Source organism: Amblyomma maculatum, chromosome 3 (genome assembly GCF_055883805.1).
Source record: "Amblyomma maculatum isolate TAMU_Amacu chromosome 3, ASM5588380v1, whole genome shotgun sequence".
Taxonomy (NCBI): Eukaryota; Metazoa; Arthropoda; class Arachnida; order Ixodida; family Ixodidae; genus Amblyomma; species Amblyomma maculatum.
The window spans coordinates 212,941,021-212,961,123 of NC_139346.1; the positions used below are offsets into that span (position 1 = coordinate 212,941,021).

General features: G+C 42.6%; 1 protein-coding gene across 1 annotated transcript in view; it reads right to left on the bottom strand.

Annotated features, from left to right (window-relative positions):
* Positions 1-1,260: 1,260 nt before the first annotated feature.
* The window catches only part of beta-PheRS (phenylalanine--tRNA ligase beta subunit), a 32,617-nt gene continuing 13,774 nt past the window's right edge, over positions 1,261-20,103 (bottom strand). Inside the window, exons 8-15 of the mRNA XM_084599549.1 lie at positions 18,857-18,989; positions 15,407-15,458; positions 14,981-15,042; positions 12,636-12,921; positions 11,176-11,268; positions 6,645-6,762; positions 5,096-5,251; positions 1,261-1,686 (exon numbers count right to left, since the gene is read on the bottom strand). Of these exons, the coding sequence (XP_084455675.1) occupies positions 1,535-1,686; positions 5,096-5,251; positions 6,645-6,762; positions 11,176-11,268; positions 12,636-12,921; positions 14,981-15,042; positions 15,407-15,458; positions 18,857-18,989 (1,052 nt within the window). The 3' untranslated portion in view covers positions 1,261-1,534. The remainder of the gene's footprint in view (positions 1,687-5,095; positions 5,252-6,644; positions 6,763-11,175; positions 11,269-12,635; positions 12,922-14,980; positions 15,043-15,406; positions 15,459-18,856; positions 18,990-20,103) is intronic.

Genomic DNA, 20,103 nt, shown 5'->3' on the forward strand with positions numbered 1-20,103 from the left:
CCGTTAAGTTCTGAGGATGCTTCACTGCAAAGACTATCACTGTTGCGGTGAGACATCCTCAAACCACAACGGTTCAGCATACGCAAAAAGCGGAGGTAGCACATGCATACAGAAGAAAAACATGAATCGGCTTAACAATGGCGTAACACCATTGCAAAAATAGCCTCCTATATTATAGGAGACTACGTCCCAAAATATGATTAAAAGGCCAGAGATGCATGCTGCAGTGTATGAAACAGCGTGACTGGCCGATGTGCACATCTGATGGCAGCGGTGGGATAGCGTGAATAAGAAGCGAAACTGAAACTATGCTGCTGGGCAATGATGGGGGATTTCTGATGAGTCATTGTGCCTGCCACAGCGCACAAGCCCGAGACGTGAAGCCATCGCTTCTCCATAAAATTCAGTCAGGGACGTCTATTTGGACGATCACAGGGGACAATCGGTTGCTTCACGGGTTTTACCTCAATGTGAGACCCCGTCTAAATTAACCGATGCAAGCCCGCCACGGCCGAATTAATGCGTGCCTGACACCATTGACTTACATGGATGTAAACCGGGACTGCGCTTCTAGTTTGAATTATCTGAATTTCGGAATTAATGGGGGGTCCAATTAATGATATTTTACTGCAGAAAACGACTCTGCACGCCCCAAGCGTTGCAGCATGATCGGTATCAGTGCTCTGAAGGTCACATACCACCATGCATACCGCGATCATTCGTGATTACCAACAGCTATCTGGCAGGCGTCTCTGGTCCATGCATGCGTGCAAACAGTGCGCTTGTGGAAGCCGTTGCCTCTCCCTCGTAGCTTTTACCGCATAGTCACAGAAAGTCACCCCCGAGTATAGCATCCTAAAATGTGAGCGGTGGTTGTCGGTTGGTTGGTAGAGGTGGTCAGCAAAACCACTGCCGCCCAACATGGGGACAACCCTACCCTTCAGCCCTGTATGTGGAACAGCCTGTACCCCGCCTCCGACCTTGTGATGCTGCTGTTGGACACATAGGCATGTAATAATGGCGCCTACAGGAGCACTTGTTTCCAGCTATTGCAGCACATAAGGCATTTTTGCAGGTGAATACTACTGAGAGCGTAATGAAGCCAGGCATCTACTGCATGGGGTAATGAGATGCAGTAGAAAGGCACAGCGCCATCAGAAATTGGAAGTCTACATTGACTTGAGATGTGTACGATCTGCACAGGGGGAACCAGCTCACCAGTAAGCACACCTTCCACCAATAAATCCAAGCAGTCTCACATATCTGCCAAGTTCTTTAATTCACAATAAATTCTTAGTATACACGCATTTATTCAACATTACTGCATCATAATAAGGCAGTTAAGCCAAATATGGACCAGTCATTGCAATAAGTAGAAAAGTGACCTTTCACAGAGGCGGTGCATTTCCTAAAATGGCGTAAAAGTGGTTGAATGCTTTACTAAATCCCAATACATTGTGCAACCCAGAAATAGTCCATCATATTCTATTCGAAGAGCATTTGTATCGCTACATGAAACTGCTGTCCACCAAGGCTAGACGAATGGTTCAATGTTGATTTCTAGAGCCGAACATGGAAGAGCAAGATCGAAGGCTGCTATTACTTCTGGGTGCAGCACACCAATGGTGCCCAAAGCCTTGCCCCGCACCACAACTTCGGCGCATCGGCCCGGGAAGAAGGTGGCATCTGAAAAGCATGCTCACAATCAGTGTTTCTCAACATAAATCACTGCTCCCATGGTCAAACATTCAGAAGGTTGCAAGCAAAACTTACTTTGGCAACCGATATTGCTCGATATGCTTATGCGGCATCCTCAAACACTAATGAGTTATGAAAGTTCAGTGTTAATTAAAGAATTAGGAAAGCAAGTACACAGTACATACTAGTCATAGTACTAATGACGTAATGAATAAACAGCACTAAAGGACATCCTGTTTGCTTCTTTGCTCTTTGTCCTCGTCTTTAGTGCTCTTTATTCACTATGTCACCGTACCAACTAGCTCACATGTCTCTTCTATCATAGTACTAGCCCCATTTCCACAATGACAATTACCACATAGCTGTTTCAAGAAAAGTGATCCAACATAAAAAGCAGCGCTTGATGTGAAATTAAAAAAAAAATTCAAATTTCAAGTGAGGAAAATTTTAGATCATGAACTTTACACCTTGCAGCAGTTCTGGAGCCTTGGAAGCAGAACTAAGCATGGCACAAAGACATTATGAAAAGCACACAAGGAATGTAAAGTATGCTCAAAGTAGAAATTATGGCTGCATTGATTACTGTGCCTTAGAACTGAGTTCAAGTCAATTTACATTGTCAAGGGTATGAGCAGGCTTAGAATTTTCAGCAGCCATCATAAAGACAACATGGCAGACAAAAGTTTGTCCAGTTACCTTGATCAAATGCTAAAGTTTTCTGCAATGCATAAGTATTACCACAGACTGAGTTTGTTATTATTCAGATTTTGTTCCTAAAGAGGTCCTAACCACCCTCAAGTTGAAAATTTATGATGTTATAGTTGGTGTGAGGCCCCATCCCCCGAGTGTGTGACTGCAAGCTTTTTTCAGAGCACTCAATAAACAGCATAACAGCAGATCACAAGCAAGTGCCTTACTTTCTTCACTTTCCATACCCTCTCTAGGAATTTTCTCTCCTCTACCTGGTCGAGTGTCCTCCACAAGCGAAATTTCTCATCCTCCTCAGGTTTCAAATGGAGGCGCGGAGTGTGCTAAATGGCTAATGCCATAGCACCACCTTGCTAAGAATATTTTTTGTAATTTTAGTTGTCCTCGGCATTTACTGGAGCAGCATTTTTTTCTCCCGCGCACTTTCTATGCTTTGCAGTCCCAGTCCTTAGTGACAGAGAGCTCTGCCAAGGTTTTTTCCACAGGTGGCTGGTAAAACAAAATAATAAATAATAATAATTACCTTCTTTGCATTCCCGCAAAGAAGGCAAGGTGTCTCAGAACGAGACCTTTTGGTTGGACATAAACCTTGCTGTAAGGCTGACAGAGGAATCCTCAATTCACGTTTCGCGTACTGCTGTGGCAGCCTACAACATCGTACCTCCATTTTCTTTTGCAGGGCTGCTTTTGTCATTGTGAAAATACCACCTTGCGCCAATTGTCTGGTGCACAGGAAGCTAGCTGAACGTCTGTTCCAGCAGCGCCCCAACATTTCACAGTTTGCCACCACACAAGAAATATGGCGCTGTCTGGAGACGCAACCATGAGTGTTTTGCTGACTCTTTTACGAAAAGGGTGATGTTCAAGTGAAGGAAAGCATTTGAGGGGTTATGGCAAGGAAATGTGGTGCCACCCCGACACATGGAAATAAGAAAAGTGGAAAACCAACACAGGGAAAAGTGTAGCTATTGTGCAACACGCGTGGAGACCACAGAAAAAAATGAGGAGTGCGCACGTGTGAAGTGTGCACTTGTGTGTTGCACTCTGAACACAATGTGTGATGCGCTGAGGCACGTAGAGAAGCCCAGTGCCGTGCAGGAAAGTACACCTGCTGTTCTGTGCCATCAGTGAGCAGATTTTGAAACCGCACTAAAACTGATATTTTGCTTCGTGCGATCACGTTTTAAGCGGACTTCACATTAAGTTCTATGAGAGGTGGACCGGTGGCTGGCAAAAACCTTATTATATCCAGTCCCGCATAATAGCGTTTATGTTGTAAGTGGTCTCTACTGTAGTTAGACCTGTCACAGAAAGATTACATGATTCTGCCGATAAGATTAACAAGAGAGAAAATGATTTTTGTTCATTTTTAAACATCCAATACACATTGTCGAAGCATTTTGCAAAATACAATACCATCGTCAACATGCCCCTGTCTACTTCAAGCAGAATTGCTAAGCTCAAAGCACTAAACATTCAGTGCCATTAAAAGAAAGTAATGTGCCTGTAAGCCTCCAAAACACTCTCTTAATGCCTCCCTGGTCTCTTGCCTACCACGAGCTCTGAGCAACTGCCGTGCCACCTTATTTGTTTGCAAGCACGCAAGAGGTCTGTATTTAAATATGCTTTTTGCACCAGTGAGAGGGGAGTCTAAAGAATGTGATCTGATTATCAATTCGAAACATTAAAAAAACCTCCAGTGTTATCCTTAAGGCATAGATGCCCAACGTTAGTAAAACGTTAGTTACTATTGAGTGTTCTACAATCACAGCACCCATTCACTGCAAATCATTTGTGCTAGGAAGAAGTCAAGCATCAGCCTTTTGGCATTGCGTATCATGTACCCGCAAATGATGAGCTAAAAGGAACAGGCTTTTGCTTGAACAAAAACACCTCATGGGTAAAGGCAGAATTGCTTGTTGGCACATGGCTAGTAATCTGTAGCACAGCAGCTGCTGAAAGGTGACAAGCAGCACGATCAATAACTTCCAACGTTTATGTTCTGGTTAACAAATCATTTGGCTCGTCGTATTGCCCATGTTTGGCAAGTACAAGTGAAAGTGTGCATAACACTGTTTCCGTGCAAAGTGTTCAAGGGAATCCATCAAGGTGGAGTACACTTTAATCACAGGAGGGAGTTTTTCTTCCACTGCAATACTTCTGAGAGCCGCATGGCTTTCCTTTGAAACCGTATGGCTACTCTTGAATTACTATAGCTAATGACAAACTATAGTTGTTACTAACACTATCTCATAATTAAAAAAAAAACATCCTGAAGCTATTACTTTACCTTTCTTTAACATGAGCACAGGTATAAAGTTTGATCTGTTTTCCTTCAACTTTGCTTTTGCCTTACGTTCTCCTAATAAGTTCTGTCACTACCTGGTTTCATGGTTACATGTGTACAGGAAGACCAACCATTCCTACAAGCTACTTGTAATGTCTGCGCTTGTCTCTCTGGGCTGCCTCACTCTGTGCTTACAAATTCCTTGGCTCGAGGTTTCAGGCAGTGCAGCCCATTATGACTTGTGAGGTCGAACTTTGCCAGATATGTGATGCCCTCTATGACTGGATCGAAACACTAAACACCACTCAGTTCTTCACCATTTCACACCAAATGCCCAAGAGCAGAAAGTATGTTGGTTCAAGTAGGCTTTTGCACAGTTTAGCAAGACTAAATAGGCCTCACCTTCTATGGGGCGCAGGTGGTACTGTTCAGGCCCATCGCCGAAGGGGACACTCAGAAGTTGCATGGTGCGGTCAAGCAGGCCATGCACAATCTCAAAGCCTGTTGTCTTGGCACAGTACAGGGCACACAGGTGGCGCTGGTTCACAGCTCCAATCTCTGAACAAGGAAACATCACCACCGGAAGAAGTAGTAGGTAATGAGAAGCTCAAAGGTAGTCCACAGCCACATTTCACTTCAAAGAGGCCTGTATTCTTTACAGTGCCGCTCAGAAGTTCAGTACAAGAAAACACAGGTGTAGAACATTCATGAACAGGAGCACATAGTAAACTTTGTATGAATGTAAAAAACTTTCTTCAGCAGAAACCGTGTTCAGCATGGCTATTAAATTGAGGAAGCAATAGAGTAAAAAAGCCAGCTGTTGTGTGTTTTACAAAATGGACAGAAAACATAGTTGCCAGAAAGCATGGAAATATGTATAGTCTTTGCCAAAAATATACAGCCCAAGGGGGTTTGCTTCTAAGTTCTGTAACGGCTTGCTACGCATCACCAGCGTTCATAATTCATAACCTCGCAGGTAGTCAGAAATCTCCTCGTCACCCTCCTTGAGCTTCAGCATTACAAGAGTGCTTCCAGGAACACCGTTACAGTGCTTAGAAGCAAAGCCCTTGGACTGTAGTGACCCCCCTTTAAACAAAACTCCATTTCTGCGATGACTGCTTTAACCCTACACTGTCCTCGTTCTACAGGAACCTAAGATGTATGCTTTCAAGCTGCAGGAGACAAGGGAAATGTACATGATAGAAACATGCCTTGAAGCTAACCCACACAACTACACCAGACAAAGCACCACCTCGCAGTGTTTACCGTGGCATGGCTTCGTTTTCATGCCTTTGGTTCTTTATCTTCGTGCCACAGCAGTGATGAAACTACATTGACACCTCGAACAAGGCTTACACCACCTATAAGCGTGCATGGCCAAGGTGTATGTGGAGTATATAAAAATCTGCAAGAAACAATGGCAGCGAAGCACTGATGGGGTTTCGCATTGGCTGACAAGCTGTCACCATTCCAGGTGCACTATACCTATGTTGTCAGAATGCTGGCACAAGGTAAAGTGCTATCATGAAAGGACACACAAGATATAGCATGAGGGAATGCTGTCATTATGCAGTAAAGACAGCCGAGTGTGTATTGCATGGGTTTCGGTTTCTAGAGGAACTTTGGATGGGATTGGTTCAAGAAAATGTTACAGGAAGAAAAACAGAGCCCCCAGGAATGTATCATGTGGGTTCTACTTATATGACACTCTTCTACAGCTATTTCTCACAGGTTTAACTATTTTTAATGTTATTTGTATTGACGAGAAAGCCAAGGGCAATGTTTCAATAGCAACAAATGAAGTAGCTCAAATGGGCACGCTGGCTCTTTTTGCTTTCTTAGCCCATTCGCGTGCACTTGTAGCATACTTAGGGCCACAGAATGTTATAATACCACTGGACCAAGATAATTCATGCTGTACTGTAACATAACATAACATGTGAAATCATACCATCATTGTCATCCTTGAACACGACATCCGAGATTTCAAACAGCTTGAGTGGAAGAGGCATCTTTTTGTTTGCATTCAATGTTTTCAATAGTCCTGGCAACAATGTAGTTCGGGCTACCTGCATAGAAGAAAGACACATTGAAAACACAGATTAAAGGGACGCTAAAGAGAAAAATGAAGTGGGCTTGCATCGATAGAATGCCAATTCCTGATTTCAAAAAATCCACTCTTACTGAAAACAGAGCTGTTATAAGGTAGTAAAGAGGAAGAACAGAAATACAGGTATCGCCACTACAGCTAAAACGGCCGAGACTCACAACTACAAATCACGTGACGCGCTAGAGATCCCGGAGGCTGACAAATGTGAATTACGTTGCCCGTTTGAATGCAGTAGTAGGTTTTGTCTCAAATATGATAACATGCTTTTATTATACGTAAACGATGGCGAAAAGGCAACGTAAACGTTGCAAGGCAAATACAAAAATACACTTGGAGGCGCCACAGGCGCCCACTTCAGTTTCGATTATGTTCCGGCTCAGGCACTTCATGCGTGCCGCCGTCACCGCTTCGACTGCGAGCTCCCGTTAACCCTGACCTGACCGCTCGACTGCAGCTACGCAGGCCACGAAAAGCATGCATATGTTACATGCCGAAAGAAAAACGCATTATCATTCAATTGTTCACTAAATTATGGCTCATTCGACCCACAAACTGTGGCAACAAAAGCTTTAACATGCTATTTGCAGGCATCGTAAACAAAAGGGGCATACCTGCCGCTCATACCAAGTAGAGCGTCAGTCTTATTCCAAATGTCATAGTTCCCCTATTGCATCCTTGCCTACTGCGCTGGTCACCCGGCGAAAAAAGGGCCTCGGATAAAAAGTAAAAACTAAAAAATAATGAAGCACCACAAATACATTAAAAAAGGTTAAAAAAATTAATTTGTAGAAAAAAAAAGCGATAATACCAGCGGGATTCAAACTCACTACTGCTTGCTCCATAACGTTCCGCGCTAACCACTCGGCCACGCCAAGGCATAGGAAGGCGGGAAATATTTCTGCATATTATGTCACGGCCGTATTTATAATGGAGCTTCATGTTTCAAACTTCATGTTTCTTGACCATCGAAGCATGCTGCCTGCTCTCACGACTTGCAACTAATGTTCTGGGTGCCTAAGTGCACTCTACTGTGCACTGCAACCATTTTAACATGTGGAATTTCACAGCGCTGCCAAATTTAGGGGCGTCGGCTCTTCGGTCATGCTCTGCTACCATGGACATAATTTTCGCTGAACACGGAGCTGTAGCACAAACCTTGAAGGAAAAAAGTGCGACGAAGCTTCAAAACTGGCAAGCGCAGCAGGGAGGACACTATTTTGCTGGTAACTAAAAATTGTTTGTATGTAAACATTTCGGAAAACATTCCGATGACCGAGGGCTCTGTTTGTTTATAGGCAGTGCAAGAAGGTGTGCAAAAGCTTGAGAAATACATAAAGTATTATGCATTACAAGTGCTCTATGTTTTTTTTCTTCCTTTATCGGCCCATCGCTCAGTAAATTACTCTTTTCATCGTTTTATTTATTTCAGCTGTGGCCGTCACTTATTGTGAGCCGATGGTCGATTGCGAGTGCGCTGTTGTCATGTTGGCCCCTGAGGGATGCTAACCAGTCGACGCCGCGGGCCACGCCAGCTCGCCAGCAACCACGGAGTCTCCTCTTGCATCATAGTGTGCATCATTCTGCCTTACTACGTAGTAGGAGAAAACAGTTTGAATTCGACCGGCGGGAACAAAAAGAACCTCAACTTCTTATCGCAATATCTCAGCAGTAATTCGACTTTTTTGCTGCCAGATATGCAGCAACAATGTCACGAAATGCCATTCATTAGATTTTGATGGCATATTTGGGTGTCTTTAGTGTCCCTTTAAATAGCTGGAAATGTGCTGCCATTTACAGGCGAACCACAACATACAGAGCACAGCTACATATTACACATTACTCTCAGCATGCAACTCTTCTGAAGCATCTTTATCCAACACATTCAGCTTTTGCTTCATGTACCAAATGCAGTTGGCCAAAAAGAGGACATATAATTGATTCTACGTATATCAAACTCCAACGAGATTTTGAAATACTGTAGTTGATAAATCAATATATATACGACACTGCAGTCAGTGAGGTCGCCCTGCTCTGCCCAGACCTGCCCGGCCTGGCCCCGACCGACCGACCGACCGACCGACCGACCGACCGACCGACCGACCGGCTTATTTTCTAGGTACAACTGGAGTCGCTAGTCCTAGCCTGTTTCACATCGAAGTTGCCCAGGTGCTGCTTTGTGACTAGCCACTGCATAGGGTATGAAAAGCTTAATGGTTTCACCACTTTATTGTAAGCTCAATAATCATCCATAAACATTGATGTATAGCTGGTTTTTGCAGCGATTTCAGCAGTAGGGCAAGCAGGGAAAGCCTAGTAAGAGCTGCAAGCACCCTTTAAACAGCCAAGTTAGTTTCGCTGCATGGCCAGCATCATATTGATTATTGCCGTCTTCACATGGCAGCAGTGTGGTGTAGAAAAAGCTGCTGCCAGACACGAGGCTACCACAAATCATATGCCACATTCCTCACGTCACAGAGTTTTACCTTGCCTTCACGTGGCTGTGCCTGATACTACTCCGCATACAAAAAAAAATTGCCAGAATGCCATTAGGCAAAGCGCCACTTGCAGGGGCATGTCGCACTGTCCAATACATACATCAGCAGATGTTTTGTTTACGAAAGTTCGACATATGCATCCAGTAGTGCTAAATAGCTCTACTTTTACACAGCTTCATCAGGGGGAATCTTAGACTGTTCGATATAAAAATATTTCGGTATATCCGGGTTCCATATGACCATGATCAATTGTATAACTTTCTGTCACTAAACAATTCGTTTGAAAGGCATGCTGCACACTTTGCCACGCTACCTTAACAACTAATGGTGGTGTGGCAAGCATTTATGCCACTGTTTAAGCCTTTTTACTTTAATTTATTAATACTAGTGCAATATCAACACGGTGATTTTATCAGGTTAGTAGGGAAATAATTAGTACATAATACGATAGCAAGTACAAACAACATATGTTCACCAAAAGTGCAATGAAAAATATATGAAAGCATCATGAGTAGCTCTGTTCAGATACAGTTGGAACAAAGTAGTGAACTCCCCTCAAAGGAGGCCCTCCAGTGGATGGCATAGACCAATTCTCCTGATGCCATGATGATCCTTTCAGCCCTGCTAGTATGACATTGCAGGGTGTGGCGGATAAGAGGATATTCACCACAACTTATCTAGATTAACCTTGGTGTCATGAAAATCACTTAATGCTTAATTCCATCAACTGAAGGTCCTCCTTTGAGGTGCTTCTGGCACTTCGTTCTTAACTAGTATCCAACTACAGCCGGACTGGCTAAACGACCAGAACACAGTCATTATTCACCCATCTTGCACCCCGGAACCAGCAGTGTGGATGCTTGTAGCATGCAGTAACCATCCCATGGTTGTGTCAGCTAATCATGGAGAAGTTGAAAATGATAGCTTTAGCTCTGGCATACTACTTTCCAAGGAACACGGCTGTGATGTGGGGAAGTCACTCCAGCTGGAGTTTGACTTGCTGCCAGTGTGAGCTGGTGTTGTTTTGCAGAAAAGCCAACTTAAAAGACTCTTGGTGCTTCCGTTCTTGTGATCTCCGGAGTCACCACGACCATTTTAAAAGATCTCTCTTCCTCATTAGTAAGGGGTGCCTGAGTTACCTGCCCTTCACTGATAAACTGTACTTTTCTTACATCTGTTTTAACAAATTTTGAGTTACAAAATTCCACCACATCGTACCACTATTTTATGATATTTTTGCCTCTTCATTGTAAAGCGGTTCAGCTGTACACGCCATGTAAGAACACCACGCACAATTTCCTTGATGAAAATTTCTTCTTGCTAGTGTTCTGTGCGAAACACGAGTTATCGAGAACAAATTTTCACAATATGCAACACCACTACACTACAACCACTTGAATTTAATCTGCCAATTTTCTCACATCTCTAGTGCACATACACACCAAGGAAATTTGAAGCCTGAGAAGTAAAACATTGGCAGCTGCATTTTGATGGGGGCGAAACAAAAAGGCGTCTATGTGCTGTGCGATATCAGTGCACATTAAAGATCCCCAGGTGGTCGAAATTGCTCCGTAGCCCTCCACTACCGCTCCCCTTTCTCTCTTTCCACTTCCACTCCCAACTTCCTCCCTTTCCTTATGGCGTGGTTCAGATTTCCACAGAAAAAATTTTGACAGATACTGTGCCTTTCCTTTCCTGTGAACCAATTTATTTATTTAAAACTCAAGAAACACGGTCCCCTTTTTGAGAAACACATCAGTTGGTATTCCTCTGTCTCTCCAAAGGCAGATATGAAACTTGAAACGTGCAGTATAGCTGGAAAAAGCCTTACAAAGAAATAGTAACAGACAGAAAGAACAGACTCAACATGTACAAACCTGAAATTCAAGCGTCTTTGGATTGGAAACATGTACCGCAATTTCACAGCCTTTAGGCTTGCGGATCTTCTCAGCTATGTCTTGCTCTGAGCACTGAAAAATATTAATTTTAGACATTTCATAAGACACTTAAACTAAAACTCGTTGCCGCAATGAAAAATGTTTTGTAATGGAGTTTAATATGTGTGACCTCGTAACAAGAGCAGCATGTAGCCATGCCACATGCTACACCAGCAAGCAATGTCATACAATGAGGGGCAAGACTGTCAAAGTACAGACACTGCACAGGTTTCTCGGCTGTAATTCTTGCTGTATAAGTGCAGAGGCAGCAAAGTTCACATACATTTTCAGTATTTTCAGAACCGTGGAACCTATGTGCAAATTTCTGCAACTGTACTTAATCTGTTGCTTTGCTATTGCAGATCTATCCAGGTAAAAAAAAAAATTAAAGTACAAGAACTGCGCATAACCAAATTGAAGACAAAAGGCAACAGCACTTTCTATCTTTCTTTTCTATACTTGCACCTTCCATTTCAATGACCACATTTAACACATCTTCTCTTACCCATCCATTTCTTCAAATGGACTATTCCTTTATCGCCTGTATTCCTATAACACATAAGTGCATAAATCCATAGCATCTAACACGAAGTGCCAAATTACTCACTATCAGTGATATTGATAGATGTGGTAGCTATCAGAATTGTAACGTCGACGAGCATAAAGGATGTCACAATATGTATAATGTGCGCACAACTTCCACTCATGCTGAGAAAACAGGTTGTCTGTTACACTTGAATCTGCAAAGTAAACTTGAAGGGCATTATTACAACTAGGTAAGCTTCTGGATCACTGTATTAGGCCATGTAATTCTACCACGGTGTTAAATACTCTTAATCTATGCTTTTATTTTGGCTCATGGCTTGACATTCACCCCCAAATGTTCGACTTCATTAGTTTTCTATTTTACACTTCTTCAGTGAGTGAGAGCAGAAACGCGGTGCACAGGTGCATAACTAGCTTGACTAGTTGTTCAAAGACCAGTTCTCCTACATCTCGGAGTTTAAGACATCGACATAAGAATGGTACTAAAGCAGTGAAGAAATGAAATTCTATGACTATGGTTGTTTCCAACATGGTAATGCTTGCGCACTGAGAGTCATAACAGCAAATGACACACATGCTTGCATGAGTTAACTGTAACAAAACTTCTACTGAGCCATTTCTTCTCCAAATTTCCAGGAAAAAGCAACAGTGTGTGATACACTAAGACGCATAACAAAGCATAGAGCACCTCCAGGCATGCTCAGTTACACCATTATATACGCACAAATCACATTAAATCAATGGTAATTTTGGTAAGACTGATGCCTGTGAGTAACCTTGACCATCTCCCATCAGTCGTGTTCATAAGCCATTTTTGCAGCACATCCATTGAGCAGAACAAGTCGACTTCTTACCAGGGCAAAGGTCAGAGCTTCGGTGAACCCTGCGTGTGCCATCTCAAAGCGAAGCTGTTCAGTGAGCTTGTTGATGGGAAGTTGCCGCCCAGTGGTGCAGGTGGGTGGCATCTCTCGGGGCAGGTTGTCATAGCCATATGAAACAGCTACGTCCTCGTACACATCGGCCGCATGGAGCACGTCGTGGCGTGTCGGGGGCACCTCCACATGCAGTCGATCGCCTTCAGTGACCTTGGCCTGCAGGCTCATCCGGCCCAGCAAGCCACAAAGCTCTTGCTCACTTTTGCTGCAAGAGACCTCAAGAATAACACTCAGTGCATCCCAGAATGAAAACTAATATTTTACTTTATTTTTGCGACAGATTAAAGTGAAAGTCCAGCCTGGTTTTTTAGTGGTTTAGCTCTTTTGAGAAAGGTGCTCTAGCGAGAAAAGACATAAGACTAAACGAGTCCTTTGCAAGCATATCAAAAATAAATAAAATGAGTAAATAAACAAAAAAAATGTTTCTCCCAGCTCCCCTATTAAAAATATATTACCGGCTTGACTGCTGAAGCCTTCCTTGAAGACATTCAAGAAGCAATCTCGGTTGCAAAGAAATGTCAATTCATGAAAGCTTTATACAGTAAAATCATATTAATTTAACCCCTGTTCATTTGTAAATTCGGCTTTTGAACTACAAGCGCAGTCCCAGCCGACGCTCATGTAAATCAATGGTATCGAACTCTCATGAAATTGTATACGAGCGGACTCACAGTAGTTAATTCGGAAGGGGAGCTATGTCAAAAACCTACAATGCCAGTGAGTATCCACAGATCTCCCTGAACTTGAAATGCATGGAACAGTGGTGGCCGCACACCTTTAGATGTGCACGCTACAGCAAGCAGGATGATGATCGGAAGCCCCCCCCCCCATTGCCAAAATATAGACCAGCAGCTTTGCAGTTTGTAATAGTGTGGTAATTAGTTGGTGGTGGTAATTAGTGGAAATGAGTTTTATTTTGGGATGGTGTCGCACCGTTATAATGCCTACACATATTTCTCCCTCTTGCATCTCCGTGATTACTCAGCTCTTCAAGTACGTTGAATCCTCAGTATTTAATGATGCATCACTGCATAGTCGGTACAGCCCATGTGATAAAGCATCCTTAAAACGTGGAGGGGCCATTTGTGGACAGACACCACTGCTACTGTGTTGCACTTCAAAATAGGCCACAAAGGATCTTATGATTTTGAAGCAATTCTTCAACATTGCAGACGTGTTCACAGCAAATCACTTGGCAAAACAGCAAAATATTGTCGCTGTAGCTTAGTTTTCATCGAATGTATAGACAACCATATTTAAGGAATCTGTTAGATAAAATAACTGCGACACAAATGGATTTCGGCAGTTTTCTTGGGACATACGATAATTTGAATGAACAAACACTAACCAGCCAAGAAGACGCACACAGGAAAAAACAGACACAGAGAGAAAGAGGCTGGCTTCCTTTTTCCTCGTACCTTGAAGGCCAAGTTAATGAGACTTCACTGTTTCTTTAGGAAGAGATCTTTGAAATCTGTCTGTGCCCTGTGCTTGTTTTCAGGAAAGTTAAGGCAATGTCATCATAAATCAATAACAACCAGTAAAACATAACTTTGTGAAAGAGAACTCCTTAATTAGATGCTAAAAATTGGAAACCTCACTGGTATGCATATTATCAATGAGTTTCTCTTCCTACTGAATATTGGTTTAGTTTGTGGGGTCCCAAAGCAATTCAGGCTATGAAAGATGCCGTAGTGAAGGGCTCCGGAAGTTTCGACCACCTGGGGTTCTTTATGTGTACACACCATTACAAACTGAATCCAGCAAGACATCTAGGTCAGAATTTTGAAGATAAGATCAGATCTGGTACAATTGATTTTGATGATAAGAATTAGTACAGGTGCCTGGCCAGAGTGCACTGAATACAATGCGCAGAATTTCATGCACCCTCGAGCATTCACTAAGCCCTGTCCACACATTGCTGAAACTGTGACCACTGGCTGTGTGGTAAACATCGTGAGCCGTGGCGTACAACTTTACATACATCCTGTCAGCTCCAAACAGACCTGTATGATGCATTTACCATGCTTCTACATGGTTTGCTTTCAATGAAGCAAACATTTTTCACAGGCCCACTAGATAAGTATCATGGAGATTCTACTGCCAAAGGCCCGTACCAAGCTGCGAAAATGGAATGGCAGAAACACCCGGCCAGTGGCCTCCCTAGGCCAAACGAAAAGCGACCTTTGTTAGAAACTACTGCACCATCATCCAGGGCTGTGAAAAAACAAGGAGGCAGAAACATGACCAAGTGCCAAGCTCACCTTAGTCCCAGTAGCTCATTTATATCCTTGGCACGGACATCCAGTTCCCAATACTTCAGCTCCTGCACAAGAACAACGGTGATAGCACGGTTGTAATAAGAAATGCAAAAGTTATGAAAGGCCTCCAGTTCCTGAGCTAGTGGAAACAAATTTTGCAATACCAGCAATTCCAGGCAAGAACCCACATTCACTGCCTGCAACTAATGGACTTCTCTTATGAACGAATTTGTTTTAACTTCTGAGGGCAGGTAGTGGAAAAAGAATGCAGGCAAGCAAGCTAACAGATTTCACTGCAGAAGCATTTCATCATGCATTAATGAATAAAGCAAATAAAGCTGAGCAAAATATTTACATCGCTGAACATTCAATGACCACAATCTTAAAACGGGACAAAAGCAGAAAGCGGATGCTTTAAAAGAAACTTGCAGGATATAATGTTGTTGTTCCATCAGGCATGATGACTTGAACTTTCTCGGCACTGCAAAACATATGAGGTACAAACGTTCATCAGACACAAAAAAAAAAGGGTAGTCATGTTAAGCTTGACATGCAGAGTTAAGTGCTAAATAAAGTCACTTACAGCCTGAGAATGCAGCAGAAGCTATGCCATTCTTGAGTTTTTAATACTTTTCCGACTCTCTGACTGATGGGAGTTCCTACGGAACCACTGCTATGCGTTTACAGAAACCTCCGAATTATCGATAGAAAGTTTTAGAAGTTGAAAACACTTTCATGAGCATATTTCATTTGCAATCCAAAGCTTTGCATGGCAAAAGCTCAGCGTGCAACAGCTGAATGATAAGCTCCTGGCAAAACGTGAACGTGTGTTTTAAGGCTCTAGGCTCACAGTGACATTCACGTCCGTCCTCTAAATAGGTATGTCCCCTGGGTGTGTCCGCTGCATAAAATGATAAAGAAAAATATCTCCATCATAAATCGAGCCACTATTCCTACGATTTCCAGCTGAGCAAGCTAGCCAATACACCATGGTGGGCTTGTGAGAAAATGATTGTAATTCTCCTTTTCTACCGTGAGGATGATAGTTGTGATGAGAATGAAGATGCAGTTGGTGATAATGATAATAGCACTGTAGTTAGTGATAATGATAATAATGGTAGTAAGGATGATAATTACAATGCTGTTAGTGAAAACAGTCCTGTAAAGTGGCTTTCGCCATTTCAGCTCTAAAGAAGACTTAACCGCTGTCTTGTAATTTTTTGTTGCATGCTTAATAACATTCATCTTTTCAAGAAATGAGAGATTTCACAATTCATAACCATATTATAAGAAAAAAAAATTAAAGCTATGCACATGACATGCTTTAAAGGTTTTTAAACTTCCACCTCCTTGCATTCACTCCGTCACTTCATGAAGGTAGACTTTCAGCAGAGGTGAAACTGATAATAAGATTTTTATAATTGCTTTTGTAGCACAATACGTAGCAGCCATTTCAGGTTTTGTAGCAGGAAAAATGGTGTTTTGTTGCAGACACTTCAATTATTGCAGCAGAGAAAATTGCCTCTTTCATCAAAAAGTTTGCCTCTTATGACACAAAAAAAGAGAAGTGTAGCAAAATTTTGGCTTTTGAAACTGGCAAGCTTAGATTCTCATTCTGGTCCCCTACAAACTAAAATATTGTAAACAATATGTCCGAATTTCCATTCCAGCACTATTCAAAGTAACCTATGCCCAGGAGTTGGACTAGAAGATTTGCTGAGGAGTGTACAGTTTTTATTCAGGGTTAAAAAAAAAACTATATGCATGACAAGAAAAAGAAATGTATACAAAAAACAACACTCATAACCTCGAAAACAAATGAGGCAAGAGGGCTAATCTCAGTATCAAACGCTTAGGTTAGTTGAAAATTTTTTGCTCGCCACAGTAGTCTGATGCAAGCGCACTTGTTTCATATCCATCAGGCGCTCGCAAAAAAATATAAGGTAGAATACTTTTCTAACAGACCTCGTATAGTGATAAAACCCATACACAAAACAACGATTTTCTTACAACCTCGTTTTTTTGCACAAAAAAGGAGCATTTCTACCTTGCAATGAAGAAGCACTGGGTTGCTGCTAAATATGAATGCAAAGCAGCCTGCTATGCACAACGGTCCTGAGAAACAGAGTCTATTGTCATGGTGCAATCAAGTGTGACGACCCTGGAATGCTGTAGCTCCCTGGCATGCCCCACCTGCCGCAACAGTAAAATTCCAGCTATCGCTCTGCGTTACAGAATCTCTGCGTTCATCACCAGCTCGTGTGCCTTGCAAGCATCATCTAGCTTTTCCGATTGCGAAGGAGACGGGACGGCTGACTGTTGGCTCGTACTTGGAACTAAATACTTTTGCACCGAGCTATTGACTGCAATCTTCATGACACTAGTATGCTTAGTACTCTTTATATGGCTCTTTAATGCCGACTCGTCCATGGTGGTTATATCGAAGGTCTTGCTGCAAGACCTGCATCTTGCGCGGTGCTCACTCATCGTATCTGGTGCAATCCAGTCTTAGCGTCGTTGTGAAGGCACGTGCCTTGAAATTTGCATTTGCCAGGCATTAGCTTTGCAGTCGGTTGCTTCAGCTGCAACAAGTCGGGTGCAGAACCAACGTAAAAATACAATGCCATCAACCACGATAACAGAGCGCCTAAATCGGATTGGATTGAATCGGTTCAAGTTGGCTTCAGAGCGAGTGGTTCCAATGTGGCTAACCATTGCGCAACGTTGGCTATATTAGCACAAACTGATTTTTAACGCCTGAAACACAGATACTGAAACACATTATTGAAAATACAAATATTTTAACTGCATTTTGTTCTGATTAATAACCATTTGCATGCAGTACACTAGGAATTCAAGGATTTTCAAGGAGCAGAAAAAAATTTCAGGATTTTCACGGGCCTTGAAAACGAATTTTTCAAATGCAACGGTTTTCAAGGTTTTCAAGGACTTGTGCGCACCCTGGTAAAGTCATTGGGACCAGCAAGAATCTTTACTATATCAGGGTCTTTACTATATCAATTGTTAGTGATGACCTGGTCCTGAAGATGCTGTCTGGTAGTTGAAGCCACTTACTGAACAAGTCTTGTTGCTTAATTAAAAAAAAAAACAAAAAAACAACAACACTCTGATATAGCTTTCATCTCTCTCTTACATCTCTTTGTGCAATACTTTTCACTTACAAATTTTTTTTATATCTAATGGAAGTACCTCTTATGCATGAAGGCAACGTGGCTACGAATACAACCAAGTTTGAGTTCATGTGAAAAGCGAAGCCTTGCATAATCACGGTGTTTTTTTTTGCTGTTTCTGTCTATTAAAAGGCAAAAAATGATTAATGCACATGGCAGTCAAGTGCTGCAAGATCGCACATGCTGCACCTCCACTTCTTGCCTCCGCTGCCTCATGGTTTGTGCTGCATAATACGGTGAATATTCGCCTGTTTCTTCTTCTTCCCTATTTCTTGCTGCACTTTTACTCTCCCTTACTTTTTGAATGGACTGCGGCCCCCTTTCCGTGTTTGTAGGCAGCTTTACTTTTTTTTTTCCTACGCGCTGCGTGCTTTTCCTCACGGCTCCAAAGACTCCGTAAAGTAGGCCTCTCCTGAGCACTGCTAAGTCTGGTGGTAAAGCCACATAAAAGGACCACTCTGTGTTCTTTTTCTGTTTTCAAATACAAAAAAGATTTCTTCGCGATTCGAAGCAGTGCGCGAGCGGCGATGTCATATCGTGGGAGTCGTTGCCGAGGCCAGGCGCACTTTACTATAACAGATTTTTACCAAAAATTTATTTACTATAAAGATGGACAGGCACATGAGCCCCATTATGGGATCCTTTTTCATATGCAACTCCACAATGCCATTAATGAAGTAGTGCTCACATGAAAGGCTCCTTGCAGTATTCACTGAACATGGTGACCATGGTGTCCAGGACCACCTTGGACTTGTGGAGATCGGTAGCTGTCACCTCAATGAGCACATTCCGTGTTGACAGTGTAATTTTTGAGTGGTTCCCTGGAAGGAAAGTCTGTGTCACCAAACCTTTGGCCAGCCACTCACCTCTTTGTGTGTGTCACAAGTCAATCTCATTTCCATGCTGATTCTCAATGACTGACTCGTCAAAAGTGCCTACAGTCTGCTATCTGAATCTGGCATCAAAACATTCATGCCAGGTTCACGCTATCATCGGATATAACCAAGCTCTGTTGTGATGTTCCACCAACATATGCGAATGGTACACACTGCTCCTCAATGATCAGGAAACAGTCCCCCATTGAAGCTGTGTTTCTCAACTAACAAAAAGTTTATGATGAAACAGAACTACAAGCACCAGATATTTGATGCTTTTCTCTATTTCAATAATGCAAAAACATGAAATTTTATTTTATTTACAGCTAGCAGGGTAATGCAGCACCATAATAACCATTGGCAGTACATGCTAACAGCATTTTAAGGCTCATCGTCTGTTCATCGGCAAAACCTGCCACACAATAGCTGTTAATCATCCTACGCCTTTCCTTTGATGCTTCCTCGAACGCCGCGCCATTTAAACTAAGAAAAAAATCGTACTCCAGTGGGAATCGAAATCCTAACCTCTACGTTCACCAGCCAAGTACATTAACAGAAAGCCCCGCCGGGCACACAAGAAACATATCTTAGTTCTCCTTGTCTAGCCTCATGCCAAAGCAGTTGCCATGGAGACCGTCACAGCTGACATCATGGCGCATCGTAGCAACAACGTGACGGCATGAAAGAAGGCGGCGGTGCGATAAGTTGTGGGGAGAGAGCGATGGTGTGATAGGAAAAAAGACCTAGAAAGGTCGTGTGCGTCGAATCCACTTCAGCCGCTTCTACCGCACGTCGTCTCACGGCACTTTAGTGGTCCAAAGCGCCCCCTCCAATTTTTTTTTTTGTCATATCTTAGTGTAGGCAAAGGAACCTGACCATTTTTATTTCAGAGGAGGATTTTACCTCATGTGACAAACGAGAAATTATTACAGGGAAGACAAAAACCTACAGTGAGCGATCCATCTGGTGCATATACTAGGCAAAATTTTTTAATATCGTAAAAACCCGCATACATATAATATGAGGTCGCGCATATAAAGCGAGCGGGTAAAGACGAGCA